Below are 15081 nucleotides of genomic sequence, written 5' to 3'. Positions count from 1 at the left end.
CCTGAATATTTGATCCCCGCATGGCAGGATTGACAAACTGCACGTGTCTTGTCCGTTGAGCCATCTTTTCTTTGGAATCCAAAGTGCTTCCAAACGAATGACTTGAAGCCTAAAGTGGAGCCAATTTCCTCGTCTTTTTGGACACTAGCCATAGCACCAGCCCAGGAGCCGCGTACTAGTTGTCGACTCCCCTTTCACGTGCCTGCTCTGCTCACAACGCAACACGCCGCGCACTGCGCCCGGAAAGAGAAAGCCAGCAACAATGAGCTGGATTTCAAAATAAAGTCGTGTCTAATGTCCGAGGTCAAACACGGCGATATAAATCGATGTTTACCTTTAGCATCGATGACAATAAATCGTCGAGCATTATATCGATTAATCGATGTGTATTGATGAATCGTTACACCCCTAATGTTTTCACTACTTCATTCAGGCAATATGGCCCAAAACATTTGTGATGTCAAAGTGCACATCATGAAGTTAGTATTAAAACATTTCTTTGATTGATTTCATGTCTGCTTCTCTACTTTATTCAAGTCAGCAAATCTGGTTTTGGAGCTAGGCGCCAGCGACTTTTTGGAAGCCATTTTCTTCAACGGGACCCTGGAAGATGTTTGGAACCTACCACTCGATCTTCAGACTGCAGCGAGAATCCATTTGGACCTCCTCCAAGGCCCGCTTTCCTTCCTCTCCAATGTCATTGCCCCTCAGGTTCAGCTGTTGGAGGTGGGAGGGGTTGGACCGGAGAGCCTTGGCCAGTGAGACGCAGCCTCGTGTGCCGATGTTGCAACACCCCAGCCTGAGAAGACAAGAGGGCGGCTGACACAAGCCCAAGGTTCTTGGGCCGGCTCGCCGCTCGAGGATAGCGTTACCCGAGAACTTGCAAGGTGCACTGCGGCTTTGCCAGTCTGGCGGCGAGCGCCTCCAGCCCGTCGTCACGCAAGTTGTTCCGGCTGAGATCCAGCTCCCTCAGGTTGCCGGGCGAGCTTAGAACGGAGGCCAGCGCCTCACAGCTTTTCTTGCTCAGCTTGCAGTCCTCGAGCCTGAGAAGACAAGAGGGCGGCTGACACAGGCCCAAGGTTCTTTGGCCTTCTGCCGCTCGAGGAGAGCCTTACTTGAGAACTTCCAAGGTGCACTGCGGCTTTGCCAGTCCGGCGGCGAGCGCCTCCAGCCCGTCGTCACACAAGTGGTTCTCGCTGAGATCCAGATGGCTCAGGGTGCGGGACGAGCTTAGAACGGAGGCCAGCGCCTCGCAGCTTTTCTTGCTCAACTTGCACCACCGGAGCCTGAGAAGACAAGGGGCGGCTGACACAGGACCAAGGTTCTTGGGCCGGCTGGCCTTCTGCCGCTCGAGGGGAGCCTTACCCGAGAACTTGCAAGGTGCACTGCGGCTTTGCCAGTCCGGCGGCGAGCGCCTCCAGCCCGTCGTCATGCAAGTCGTTGAGGCTGAGATCCAGCTCCCTCAGGCTGCCGGGCGAGCTTAGAACGGAGGCCAGCGCCTCGCAGCTTTTCTTGCTCAGCTGGCAGCGATAGAGCCTGAGAAGACAAGAGTGCGGCTGACATAAGCCAAGCCCAAGGTTCTTGGGCCGGCTGGCCTTCTGCCCCTCGAGGGGTGCCTTACACGAGAACTCGCAAGGCGCACTGCGGCTTTGCCAGTCCAGCGGCGAGCGCCTCCAGCCCGTCGTCACACAAGACGTTGCTGCTGAGATCCAATTGCCTCAGGGTGCGGGACGAGCTTAGAACGGAGGCCAGCGCCTCGCAGCTTTTCTTGCTCAGCTGGCAGCCCCTGAGACTGAGAAGACAAGAGGGCGGCTGACACAGGCCCAAGGTTCTTGGGCCAGCTCGAGGGGAGCCTTACCTGAGAAATTGCAAGGTGCACCGCGGCTTTGCCAGTCTGACAGCGAGCGCCTCCAGCCCGTCGTCACGCAAGTCATTGAAGCCAAGCCAGAGCTCCCTCAGGCTGCCGGACGAGCTTAGAACAGAGGCCAGCGCCTCGCAGCCTTTCTTGCTCAGCTTGCAGCCAGTGAGCCTGAGAAGACAAGAGGGCGGCTGACACAGGCCCAAGGTTCTTGGGCCGGCTGGCCTTCTGCCACTCGAGGAGAGCCTTACATGAGAACTTGCAAGGTGCACCGCGGCTTTGCCAGTCCGACGGCGAGCGCCTCCACCCCGTCGTCACACAAGTCGTTCCAGCTGAGATCCAGATGGCTCAGGGTGCGGGACGAGCTTAGAACGGAGGCCAGCGCCTCGCAGCTTTTCTTGCTCAGCTTGCAGCCCCTGAGCCTGAGAAGACAAGAGGGTTTGGGCTGCTGACATGTGCGCGGCCGGTTCAGCGTGCTGGCTCGACGGCACCTACACTGATCTTTGAGCCTTGACCACCGGCAGCACCATCAGGAGCCCCTTCTCGGACCGAGCGTATTTCCGGAGATCGAAGTAGCTCGTGACTTCGTCGGAAGCCCGCAAGAAGGAGAGCAGGGGCGACCACTGGATCTGCTCCAGCAGGGACTCGTCCTTCAGCTCCTTCAGGCAGTAGAACAAGTTGATGTTCTCCTCGGAAGAATTCTGCTTGATCCGTTCCTTGATCAAGCGGACCGTTTCTGCGTTGCTGTGTCTGTAGTTCTTGGGAACCTTCAGCAGCTCACCCAGGAGTTTCTGGTTGCACTGCAAGGAGAGGCCCAGGAGGAAGCGGAGGAACAAGTCCAGGTTTCCCTCTCTCTTGGAGGCTATGCAGATGGCCTCCTTGTGTACCTGAGTGAGCTCCTTCCGCTTCCAAAACAACAGGAGGCTTTTCCACGTCCACTTGGAATTGTCCAGCACGTTCTTGTTGTTCTGGAACAGGCTCATCATCACGTAGAGAGCGGCCAGATATTCCTGGACGGTCAGGTGGATGAACTGAAACATCTTGCCTTGTTGGTATTTCTTGAGCGGGGGTACCTCCTTGAAGACCACGGTGAAGACTCCTGAGTGTTTTGCGCCCTGCAGGTAATCCAAGCCGCTTTCCCGCAAGTCGCTCTCGTAGAAGATCTGTTGCTTTTTCATCAGCTGCTGAAAAGCCAGCTTGGCCAGCGCTTTGACGTACTTCGTGCTCTTCCGCCTGTCTCGCTCCTTGGACTTGTCCAGGTGATAGAGCAGGAACTCTGCGTACATCTCGGTCAGGGTTTCGGGCAGCTCCTGTCCGTGTTTCCGATGATCTCGGAGAACGGTGGCGGTGAGCCAGCTGAAGAAGGGCATGTGGCACATGATGGAAATGGTGCGGGACTTCTGGATGTGCTTGATGACGTCCTCCTCGGCGGGGAACCTCTTCCTGAAGTAGTCCAGCCTCTGGGAGTCGCTGAAGCCTTTCACCTCGGTTCTGGCGTCCACCAGGCGCGGCGGGATGTCGTGGGCCCCCTGGGGCCGCGTGGTGATCCAAACCCGGGCGCAGGGAAGCAGGTTCCCCTTGATGAGATGCGCCAGGAGCACCTCCACGGGGTAGGCTCGGGTCACATCCAGGCGCTTCTTGGGCTCGTCGCTCAGGTCCAGTATGAGGCGGGACTCGTCCAGGCCGTCCAGCACAAACAAAATCTTGATCTTGCTGGACTGGTAGTGCCGGTTGGCCGACTTTCTCAGACTGACCAAGATTCTGTCCAGCATATTGATGTCCTCGGCCTCCCAGACAAAGAGTCGGATGAGCTCCGCCAGCGAAAAGCTTTTCCCCTCCTTCAAGTTCAACTCGCGGAAGGCGAAGGGAAAGATGAAGTCCACGTCTGTGTTGGTTTCCCCGCTGGCCCAGTCCAGGACAAACTTGCGCACCAGGAAAGTCTTCCCGATGCCCGCGAAGCCCACGGTGAGCATCGTGCGAAGGGGCTTCTGGCTTTCGAAGATGTCGCACGGCTGGATGGACTCCTCCTCGGCCACGCCGCACATCTCCATCTGAACGACCTCGTGCTGCTTGTTGGGGAGACCGGCGACGCCGCGGGTAATGTTGAGCTCGGTGTAGACGTTCTCCAGAGGCTCCTGCCGGCTGTACCCCGTGTTGCCCTCGGGAACGTTGAGGTAGATATTCCGCAGGTTCTCTTGCAGCTCCCGCTTGAATTTGCCGATCTGCTCGTTATCCACAGAGGAGATACTACCTGAGGGCGCAGAAGGAGAACCCGTGTGGCAAAAACGTCTTTAGGCCTGGCCGCAAGCGTACCGCAGCCATGCCGCCGCTGCCGCCGCTTCCCCTCAAGGAGGCAAGTGCAGGAGGCCAGAGCTGTTGCCATCATTTGTATCACCTGAGAGTTTTCAGGTATGCTGCTTTCTGGAAATACTACCCCCCCCTCCCCCACCAAAAGCCCCGTTCACCTTACCTGTGATTTGCGCCAGGTCGTTGCGCAGCTTCTGGGCCAAGTTGTAGTTGTTGATCTTCTCCAGAATCTCGATGGTCTTCTCCCCCGCGTTCTTGCCGTGCCTGTTCATCAGCTGTTTGGCGATGTCAGTCCGGTCTGCGTCTTCTGTGATGCTCTCGGGCAGGTCCGTAAAAAACTTGAACTTTTTGAAGTCCTCCTGCCCCAGGCCTTCCAGCGATTCTAACAGCAGGCCCTTGATTTCCATATCCAGAGCCATCTTTTCCGCATGAACCTGAATGCAAAAGGATCACTTGAAGCAGTCCGAAAATAGCGTTGAGCTGACAAGACCACGCTCCCCCAGCCAGCCCTCCTCCCGTGCGAGTCCAGCAGCCGCAGCCGCCCTCCCAAGATCTCATGGACGAGCTGAGGGCACGCACCGCTCTCTTTTAAAAATGGATCTTGCGTGTGATCAATTGGAAAGAGTCTTTGCGGTGCAATTAGCCGAAGCCGGTTTGTTCGCAAAGGAGACAAGAGTTCTTCTGTTTACTGGGAGCTTAGCTTCCTTTTACATCACAGCCATACCGTCGAACTGGTAGAACTGGTGAGACAAAGGAAACTGTTTGGTCCGGGATTTTGTTAGACTGCCTCAACGATAATTCATGTACATGCCATTCCATTTCACGTTGCTACAAAGTAGGCTGGGCTGGCCAGTCTACTGCGAGTGTTTACAAACAATGCCGAAACCAAAATGCACGCTCACGGAAGAGTTGGATACAAAATTCCCGTGCTTTGGCCAGGGTCGCAAGGAAGTATGTGAGTGAATGAATGAATATCCATCCATCCATTTTCTATACTGCTTGTCCCCACGGGGGCACGGGTGGGCGGTCGGGCCGTGCTGGAGCCCAGCAGTCATCGGGCAGCAGGCGGGGAATGAGTAAGTAAGTAAGTAAATAAATAAATAAATGTGAATGAATGAATAAATAAATAAATACAATGTAAATGAATACATAAATAAACGGGAAAAAACTCACAAATTACTCATACGTTTTTGGCATTGTACACATGTTTTGTTCAGCCAATAAATGCTACTGCTATCCAGGCACCATGCCATTTGTGTCATCAGACACTAATGAAGAAAAAACAGGTCTATCTCGTCACCCTAGTAGATTTACAAAACATACACATCAAATACAAAAGTCAACCATCCATCCATACGTACTTTGGCCTGCGAGTGACCTGCGGGGTACTTTACTTGAACGACTTGAGTTTTTCGCGCGGTAACTCGTACGAGGTCAGGCTGATTTCTATCTATCACGTTGATTGATATCCCATAGCGATTCTTCAGGGCGTGCCCTCGAAGTTAGACTTACTTTTGCTTTTGTTTTGCAACTTCATATAATTAATTACCAGAAGGGCTGGTTTTTTGCTATCAAAGTCAAAGTCTGCTTTATTGTCAACTTCTTCACATGCCGAGACACACAAAGAGATCGAAATTACGTTCTCTCTATCCCACGGTGACAAGACATAGTACACGATAGACATACAAGTAAAGGACGCAATGTAAAAAACAAGAAGGCACAAACAATAAATAATAAGAGTAATAATAAATAATAAATAAACAGATAACACAACAAATAAGAGCCAGTGTGCATACAGACAGTACAGACAGTAAAAGTACAAGACGCTACGCAGAACGGGGGAGCGAGTTCAGGATCCTAACAGCCTGGAGTATGAAGCTGTTTGAGAGTCTGGTGGTGCGGGAGGGAGCGCAGGCTTCTGTACCTCTTCCCAGAGGGCATAAGCTCAAACAAAGAGTGAGCGGGGTGACTCACATCACTCGTAATCGTGGTCGCCTTGCGGGTGAGATGTGAGGTGTAAATGTCCTTCAAGGAGGGGAGCGAAGCACCAATAATCTTACCAGCCGTGTTCACTATGCGCTGCAGGGCCTTCAAGTTGTAGTCAGTGCAGCCGCCATGCACCCCAAACAGCAATACAGCTGGAGAGAGAGGACGCTCTCAATGGTGCCGCGGTAAAATGCAGTCATGACGGCCGGAGGAGCGCTCGCCCGCTCGCCTGACTTTCCGCAGGAAGTACAGGCGGCGCTGGGCTTTCTTTGCCAGTGATGCGGTGTTGGTGGACCAGGAGAGATCCTCACTGATGTGCACCCCCAGGAACTTGGCGCTGCTCACTCTCTCCACCACAGCACCGTCGATGGTCAGCGGCAGGTGTTGGGTGTGGGAAGTCCACAACAATCTCCTTGGTCTTGTCGACGTTCAGCAGGAGGTTGTTGTCCCTGCACCACGTGGTCAGAAGGTCAACCTCCAGCCTGTATTGAGTCTCGTCTCCCTTGGTGATGAGACCCACCAGAGTCGTGTCGTCAGCAAACTTCACGATACGGTTGTCGCTGTAGGTTGCAGTGCAGTCATGCGTCAGGAGGGTGAAGAGCAGCGGACTGAGCATGCAGCCTTGGGGGGCCCCCGTGCTCAGCGTGATGCTGCTGGCGGAGATTTTGTCGCCAACACGTACTACCTGTGGCCTCTGACAGAGGAAGTCCAGTAGCCAGTTGCAGAGGTAGTGCTTGTGTGCTGCCGAGCGTGAGAGCGCCGCCCTGTCGGACTGGAGGTGCCGGGTAACGGGCGGAAACGGCGCAAATCAAATTGGCCCCTGACCGGAAATTGGACCGCATTCGCTTGGAAAGCTCGTCCAAAAAAATAATACCGTTTTTTCCCATGTATAATGCGCAAAATTTAACTAATTTATTGTCCTAAAATCTGGGGTGCGCATTATACATGGGTACAAAAAAAAGTTTTTTTTTTTTTTTTTTAATCCGGATATGATACGGAGGCCGCCATTACAGATGCGCTTTCTTTCTGTTCACTTCAAACACGCTCCATACGAACTCAATGCTCTCGTATCAGACGCTTGCTAGATCACCTGCTCGTATGCTGTCACAATGTACCCGACACAAATCCGAAACATTTCTTCGCTATTGAGTATGCTAGCGCATGCGCAGTGATACTGACCGGCAGAATAACATCCGGTTGTTCCCGAAGATGATCTTTTTTCTGAAATAATTTTACGTTCACGGACATAAGTAGGAGTCAAAATTTGGGTGCGTATTATACATGGGTACAGGCTTTTTTCCAGCATCAACATGCCATTTTTAGGGTGCGTATTATACATGGGGGCGCATTATACATGGAAAAGAACGGTAAGGTATCTTTGGGCGTCGCTGACACCGTCGGGGTGCCCTAGTCTGCCTCGCGTGTCTACACCGTGGGTTCGATTCCCGCATAGGACGGTGTGCACGCTCGAAACAAAAATAAATACAATAAGTTAGGCATTGGCTGATGAGCATGTTGTTTTGGGGATCCTTGTAAAGAGTAGCAAAGGCAACTCAAGTCCAGATGATATTTGTGTACATTGAGTGAAGGCATTTCTAAGAATCACACACTATTTTGGCTTCAACAAACGGCACATTTGACACCATTTTTCATCGCGCTCATTAGCATACAGCTCAAGGTAAGCACATGTGACAAAAAGTCCAATGAGTCCATTTCCATCACATCAAACATTTATTTCAAAAACGCTTGAACGCCTAAGATGAATACACGCCATCCTGCGACAGCTCAAAGCTCAACAGACATCACGCTCGTCAAGTTGTCATACACGAGTAACTACAACAATCAGCTCCGATAGTTCTGCCTCACAAACAACATGCACTTGTCCTGCTAGTTGAAGAGTTGTCCTACAACTAAGGACAAAAAGGTGGGATACTGCACGTGAAAAAAGAAAGACTTCAACACTTTTTCATCATTTCCGGCTAGCATGACACTAACGCTAGACATTTGTTTTTTTTTTTATTCTTCAATCAATCGCAAAATTTGCAGAGCTGAAGGATCACGTAATCCCAAGACGGCGGCGGCGGCACTCAGTCGGCGGCGGGAGAGACTTCTGGCGAGGCCCTGCAGAGTCCTGCTTTGAGACCCCACCTTCATGGATGCCGGCGGCTGATGGTCCCGCTGAGCCGGGACGCGCCTAAACACAATCACGCACACCCATTGATGGCGGTGAGAAGAAAGCGGCAGCGAGAAGGCGGCTCACCTTCTAATGCGAGGGGAAGCCGGCGGCGCCGTCCACCCGGTTGATGTTGAGGTGGTTGTGGAGGATGTGGAAGATCTCCTGGATGTTGGGAACGTAACCAGACTCCAGCTTGGACCAGATGGGCACGTCTGAGGAGGTCGACAATGACAACAGAACAAGGGTCAGGACATTGCGCAAGACCCATCGGGGACCAAACAGAATCAGTATTTCAAGCAACGTGATGGACCGATCGGACACACCGTTGAGTGCGACCTCAAAAGCTCCAGTGGAAAGGAAGTGCGTCTCCATCATGTTGCACAGGAAGAAGGCCATCAGACAGGAGAAAATCTGACGGAGGAAAAAGACGGCTTGAAGACGACGCCGGGACGGGATGCCAACTCCCGCTCGTTGCTGGGTGAAGCGCTCACCTTGTTGTCCTGGGTCCACGTCCAAAACGTGGGCGTGTTCACACCGAGCATCGCAAACACGTTCTGGCCGCTGACGATCAACAAGATGGACGCCAGCTTCAGGTACGACACCACGCTGCCCAACAATCTCAAAGGGAGCCACAAAGGCGCGTCACGCAAACTTCTACGAGTGCACGCGCACAGACAGCTGCAGTGGGCATACCTGTTGATGGGGGACGGGGGGTAGTTTTGCCCCTCAATGCGGATGTCGGGGTACAACTGCCCGATGGCCCTGGAGTACTCCTGGAACACTTTGCTGTAGCCTCAGGAGATGCTGCATACAAACCAACACAGGCTGAGAGCGCGTAGGCGGCAACGTTGGAACACATCAATAACCAAATATCGCGTTCACGTCAGATTTACTACGGAACAGAACGCATGTTGCTTATAAAAACATCAATTGACTTTTGAAAGTGGAGCAACTAAGCCCAAATGTGGTTTGAAGAGGTTGTTCGTGTGCGTGCTAACTATTAGCTGCCACCGCTAGGCTCACCAGTACTGAAACTTGAGCACGGGGCCGCTATACATGGTCGCCCTGGCCGCCTTCCCGAGCTCCATCTCCGGCCCGGCTAAGACCTGCTGCGGGTTCGACCTGCCTACGTAGACGTCGCGGAGCGTCAGAACCGTGAAGAGTAGAAGTGCCGCTAGCAGCCCAGCCTGGCCGTATTCGGCCATCTTGGCTACTGCTGGTCGTGTCCGATTTCCGCTTCCGGCTCCTCTACAATAAAGCCAGGCACGCATTTCAAAATTGGTATTTTTTTCCCCTGTCATTCTGACATTAAGATTTTAATACATTTTCAATCCTTATAGCCAAATGTTTTTTTTATTAAAATTTTCACCAGGTAAAGTCAATTGAGAATACGTTCTCATTTACAATGTGGCGACCTGGGGAAAGGGCGGCCTTACCACTAGGCACACCAGGCCGTTGCCTCGGGCGCCAGTTGGGGAGAGGGCGTCGCAACCACCCCAAAAAATAAATATATATGTATGTATATTAAATATATTTCTATATATATAACGAACGTGAAGCACTTGTGGAAGACGTCATATCCAACCGCCGCTCGAGGACAAGTGACGTCACCAACACCGCGACGCTCCTTACCGACTCCGGACCGCCGAGCAAGCAAAAGGTGAAAACGCAACAAGAACGACCACCAGCAGGTGAGTACAAAATACGAGACTTTAATTTTGTCTTGTTCAGCTCTCAGGAGCAATTGTGTGGCTTTTTGTTTGCTTGATTGCACAGTGTTTAGCCGACTCGTACTGTATGTCATAACAAAACAGAACGCACGTTTGTTGATTCCCACAAACATTTGAACACGTCGTTTTGTGATGACCAAAATCAAGCTGTTAAACTCGCAGTGGGACGGCCGGCGCCATGCTGACCCTGGGGAGTCTCCACATCCTGCGGCTTCCGGTCAGAGCGTGGTGCGGCTGTGCCTTGGCCAGAAAGCCTCCTCTTCCTCCTCTTCCTGTTGTTCCTCCTCCCGCCTACTGCTCTTCAACTCTCCGCCACGTGTCGTCAGGGGGCGCGGATCCCGGTTGGTACGAACAGGCGGCGCTCTCTGCCCCCGTGCGCCTGGCTGAGGACGTCCTGATCCAGGTCCAGCAGACCAGCGGTCTTCCCTGGTGGCTCAGCATCGCCTTCAGCACCCTGACCATCAGGACGCTGGTCACCCTCCCTCTTGCCGCCTACCAGATGCGCGTGCTCGCCAAGGTTGCACCAAACAAATTGCACTTAGAAGGACCTGTCCTCCCTGGAGATGTTTATCTTCTACAAAATCCCACACATCCTTATCCAACAAATCCTGAGGGATTCATCAAAAGGGCAGTTTTAACACGAATATTAGTGGTACAAAGGAGAGGGGGGGGGTCGTGCAAATGGGTCGTCCAAACGTCCCGGTCGGTGAGACACCTTCAGAGGGCGGACAAGTCCTTCTCAGATGCTTTTTTGGAATCACCGTAACCCATCTCCGTTGTCCATCACCACGGCAACCTGCAGGTGGAGGCCCTGCAGACGGAAATTGCGACGCTGGCCGAGAGACTGCGGTACCAAGTGTCATTGAGGGCCAGCGAGCGAGGTTGGACGGACAAGCAGAGTCGGTAAGAACAACAACGGCGCCGCCGGCTCAGATCCCCGCGCTGGTCTCGGTATCAAACTCACAGCGCTCGCTCTTGCCGCCTTTAGTTTCCAGTTCCGGAAGAATCTGCGGCGTTTGGCGTCGCAGCTGTACGTGAGGGACAACTGCCACCCTTTCAAGGCGTCGCTGCTAGTTTGGGTCCAGCTGCCGCTTTGGATCGGCCTGTCGCTCGCCCTCAGGAATCTCTGCGCGCCGCACTCGTGTGAGTCGACTCGGACTTAAACGAGGCCTAGGTTACTTTGTCACCCTTTCAAATAGCCACATGTACACGGGTCCATCTTTATGGGAAATTGATTGGTTTAGATTAGCAAAAAGGATGGGAAATGTTTTTGGGTTTAATACTTCCCTAGGAGTTCCGCAGGTTTTGAAGCACAGTTTTCCTTTCAGTGCTCCACGCCTCTTTGGCCACAGGGGGCACGCTGTGGTTCCCCGACCTGACGTCACCTGACTCCACGTGGCTTCTGCCGCTTGCCCTTGGACTGACCAATCTGTTCATCGTGGAGGTACGCGATTGACGGGCGATCATGTCAAACGTCGTCGTCGTCGTCATCATCTTCTTCTTCTTCAGCTGTTTTCCCTCCAGAGGTCCAACGTGTCGTCTGTCCACAAGGCGGTGACAAACGCCTTGCGAATGTTGTCCCTGTTGATGATCCCCATCGCCGCCGGCGTCCCATCGGTGAGTTTGCCCCACCTCGACGGATCAAGTGGAAGTGAATGTCCGGCAGGCATCTTTTTCCATCCCTCCAGGCGATGGCGCTCTACTGGTGGTGCTCCAGCTTGGTGGGCTTCAGTCACAATCTTCTGCTTCGCGCTCCCGCTCTTCGCCAGATCCTCAGACTTCCCACGCGGCCTTCCGACACGCCCTACAAAGACCTGATGGACGCCGTCGTCAGGAAGTTCCGCAAGTAAACGGGAAGTTATTGGCGGCTGTGCGGGAAGTGGCGCCCAAGCCCACCGCCGGGTCTGGGTCCAACTGAAACACAAAGAAAGTAATTGGAAGATGAGGAGAAAGCCAGAGGGGTAGCTATTTCAGCAAAAAGGATGCGACCCCAAACGGCACACTTGAAGCTGACTCACGTCTCTGACTGGCCGACGACCACAGACAAAGATGCTCCTTGGGACACGCCGTCGTCACTGGTCCCGGAATGGTCCCAAGTCCAGATCACAGACAAAATTCAAATGTCTATACAGTGGAGCCTCGGTTTTCGACCACAATCCGTTCCAGAAGGCTGTTCGAGAAGTGAATCGTTCGAATTCCAAATCGTGTTTTCCCATTACAAATAAAGGAAAGAAATTTAATCCGTTCCAAAAAAAACCCGCCTTTTTCAAGCATTTTTTTCATTTGCGCATTTTTGTCAAAGGCAAATCTGATGCAGGACGAATATAAGGCAAATATGTTCTTAACCTTTTTTTTAAGGCAAATATGTTCTTAGCCTTTTTTTTTCCCCTTTTCTTCTTAGCTTACAGAAAACTTTCACTGCGGGGAATGGCTTTTAGTACGAGGATATTTCTGTAATTATGTTTGTAGCGTGCTCATTGATGAACTTCCTTGTTTTATGATCATATTTTTCAATTACATCTGACGTGCAAAAGGTTCACCGCAACCTAAATACCTGATGAGTGCGTCTATGTCTGCTCCAAAACATTAATTAATGCAACACTTAATACATAAGATAAGATAAGAGGAACTTTATTAATCTCACGTGTGAGAAACTGCATGTAACAACAGCCCGATTTACAGGAAGGTACAAGTAGGGGGATAAAGGTGCAAAAAGAGACTTCTGGACCGTAGTCCTCCGGCATAAAAAATAGAATACAATATAAAAAGAAAAAATATGGAAAAATAACAACAATTGTAGTAAAACTAAAAATATAAGCTATGAATATTTACAAAAAGAAGAAGATAAAAAAGTAGTGGTAAAGTGTCGTAAAGTGTATGAAGTGTATGAGTTTAGTAATGCTAATAAAAGAAATAGTGCACGGGTTATGGAAGTGAAATAGATCTAGGCATTGTGTGGCAGAGGATATTGCACATTGGAAGAATTGCACGTTATGGGGAAAGTATTGCACAGAAGGATGTGTTTACAGGTTGTCATTGTACAGCCTGATTGCGGTGGGGATGAAGGAGCTGCGGTAGCGTTCCTTCTTACACGGGGGGAGTCTGAGTCTCTGACTGAAGGAGCTGCTCAAGTTCTCCAAGGTCAGATGCAGTGGGTGAGAGGGGTTGTTCCTGATGGATGCTAGCCTGGCTAGCACCCTCCTCTCGCCCACCTCCTCAACAGTGTCTAGAGGGCAGCCCACCACAGAGCTGGCCCTCTTAACCAGTTTGTTGAGCCTCTTCCTATCCCTCTCTGTGCTGCTCGGAGCCCAACAGACCACAGCGTAGAGGATAGCAGAGGCTACCACTGAGTCATAGAAGGTTTTTAGCAGAGGCCTGCTCACTCCAAAGGAGCTGAGTCTCCTCAGGAGATGGAGGCGGCTCTGTCCCTTCTTGTAGACGGCGTTCATGTGATCCGTCCAGTTCAGTTTATTGTTGAGGTGAACACCCAGGTACCTGAAAGTGTCCACGACCTCAATGTCCTGACCCTGGATGTTCACCGGGGTCATGTAGGTGAAGTTGATGACAGCCAGAAAAGGAAACTTGAAAACGTGACCAAATAACTTTCTTTGTCAAAGGGAACAAACAGTATTGAAGGAATGGGGTCGAAATACAAAAAGTCCTGCCTAGCTACAAAAACAGATATGCTCAAACCTCATTGAATAAAGTACAGTAAAGTATATTCATATATTAAATCAATAAAAGAAACATTTTAAGCATAAAATTATACCTACACACCAAATCAATAAAGGAGACATAACTAGACATTTTTGATAGGTGGTAATGACGAAGGTTTTTACAACTTTATGATCTGATCTATATTTCGGAGCACTTTGAAATAACAAATGTTTTTTGATATATTGCCTGAATAGCTTCATGACCCTTAAGGAAGTGTTTAATGCATGCCTATTGATTTTCTAAATCACCGACACTGCCAAAGTCGTCTAAAAATGTTCAGTACTTGATTGTATCTTATGTTGTGACGAATGCTAGACGCCAGTTTTCGATGACTGCTGAACGTTCTGGACAGAGGGAAATATTTTGCCTAACAAAGATAAGATAGGGTCGGAAGCATGATTAAACTAAGAATATGATGACGTCAGCAAGTACACGGAGTATCAAAGGAACAAACAAACAAAAACATGGTAAGTGGTGAGTACAAACTTTGCATCGTCAGGGCACATGAATAAATTGATGATGTCACAGGCAAAAGCTCACATCATTCCGTACAAAATGACAAACTTGAAAGAATGACGACCGCATGAGGTGCGACAGTGTATGTGCAAGAATGGAGCAGCATGGTCGCTTGGAGATTAAACCAGCAGGTGCCAGAGGGAGACAGCCAAGAACCCGGCCAAAGATGACCGCCAAGGCCGAAAGACGGGATAGAAGACAACAGCCCCCCCTCACACACACAGAATCGCCCATACTCAGCACCCACACACACCGAATCGACCACGAGTGTGGATGGCAGGGGAGTGTCAGGAGCACACGTCTGTGTTGACGTTCACGTCTTATTTGTGAAATGTGGAAATATTTATGCTGTATCATCGCTCGGAGAATCAAGCAACCAACGTGAAGGACAGGCTTTGCCGTTTCCTTTTGGACAGCGGGCGTCCTCAGCCAAACGCTTCAGGGGAAAGGCATCCTTCTCGAGCTTCTGCATCGATCGACATACATCCATTCCTGCGCAGAACTATCTCCCCAAGAAGGTTGGCATAAATGGCATCCTAGACAAAACATAAGAGAGATCTAACCAAGCATTCAGCGTTTGAGGAAAACCACCAAGCATGCATTGAACACTTACTTCATTCAGGCAATATGGCCCAAAACATTTGTGATGTCACAGTGCACATCATGAAGTTAGTATTAAAACATTTCCTTTGATTGATTTCATGTGTGCTTCTCTTCTTTATTCAATGTGATGTCAGCAAATCTGGTTTTGGAGCTCGGCGCCAGCGACTTTTTGGAAGCCATTTCCTTCA

At 51.1% G+C, this 15081-nt stretch overlaps 3 protein-coding genes across 5 annotated transcripts in view; 1 reads left to right on the top strand and 2 right to left on the bottom strand.

The window, feature by feature from the left end:
- LOC133151562 (protein NLRC5-like) overlaps positions 1–15081 on the bottom strand; it is a 39171-nt gene that overhangs the window by 1539 nt on the left and 22551 nt on the right. Inside the window, exons 19-25 of the mRNA XM_061274714.1 lie at positions 2110–2280; positions 1859–2029; positions 1622–1792; positions 1366–1536; positions 1116–1286; positions 873–1043; positions 626–799 (exon numbers count right to left, since the gene is read on the bottom strand). Of these exons, the coding sequence (XP_061130698.1) occupies positions 626–799; positions 873–1043; positions 1116–1286; positions 1366–1536; positions 1622–1792; positions 1859–2029; positions 2110–2280 (1200 nt within the window). The remainder of the gene's footprint in view (positions 1–625; positions 800–872; positions 1044–1115; positions 1287–1365; positions 1537–1621; positions 1793–1858; positions 2030–2109; positions 2281–15081) is intronic.
- On the bottom strand, positions 7864–9565 carry selenot2 (selenoprotein T, 2). Its single transcript, XM_061274816.1, has 6 exons — positions 9351–9565; positions 9021–9131; positions 8819–8945; positions 8651–8738; positions 8412–8539; positions 7864–8345 (listed from the first exon to the last, which is right to left on the bottom strand). Exons 1-5 carry the CDS (start codon positions 9530–9532, stop codon positions 8415–8417), a joined length of 633 nt encoding a protein of 210 aa, XP_061130800.1. The 5' UTR covers positions 9533–9565; the 3' UTR covers positions 7864–8345; positions 8412–8414.
- LOC133151606 (cytochrome c oxidase assembly protein COX18, mitochondrial-like) lies at positions 9862–12615 on the top strand. Of its 3 annotated transcripts, none has more exons than XM_061274794.1 (7): positions 9862–10018; positions 10220–10574; positions 10860–10960; positions 11046–11200; positions 11386–11501; positions 11567–11674; positions 11827–12615. In XM_061274794.1, exons 2-7 carry the CDS (start codon positions 10236–10238, stop codon positions 11905–11907), a joined length of 900 nt encoding a protein of 299 aa, XP_061130778.1. In that variant the 5' UTR covers positions 9862–10018; positions 10220–10235; the 3' UTR covers positions 11908–12615. The 3 variants fall into 3 exon arrangements, with proteins under 3 accessions (XP_061130778.1, XP_061130772.1, XP_061130762.1); XM_061274788.1 differs by having other exon boundaries at positions 11746–12615; XM_061274778.1 differs by having other exon boundaries at positions 11724–12615.

This window comes from Syngnathus typhle, linkage group LG1, assembly GCF_033458585.1.
Source record: "Syngnathus typhle isolate RoL2023-S1 ecotype Sweden linkage group LG1, RoL_Styp_1.0, whole genome shotgun sequence".
Classification (NCBI taxonomy): domain Eukaryota; kingdom Metazoa; phylum Chordata; class Actinopteri; order Syngnathiformes; family Syngnathidae; genus Syngnathus; species Syngnathus typhle.
Note: the sequence above shows the minus strand (reverse complement) of the source record. Positions and strands in the feature narration are given on the sequence as shown.

Bases quoted from the DNA above. Each gene is read 5' to 3' on its own strand.
- LOC133151606 (XM_061274778.1), top strand. From the start codon at position 10,236: ATGCTGACCCTGGGGAGTCTCCACATCCTGCGGCTTCCGGTCAGAGCG. The intron at 10,961-11,045 runs GTAAGAACAACA...TGCCGCCTTTAG, and splicing joins TGGACGGACAAGCAGAGTCG to TTTCCAGTTCCGGAAGAATC. The intron at 11,502-11,566 runs GTACGCGATTGA...CTTCTTCTTCAG, and splicing joins CCAATCTGTTCATCGTGGAG to CTGTTTTCCCTCCAGAGGTC.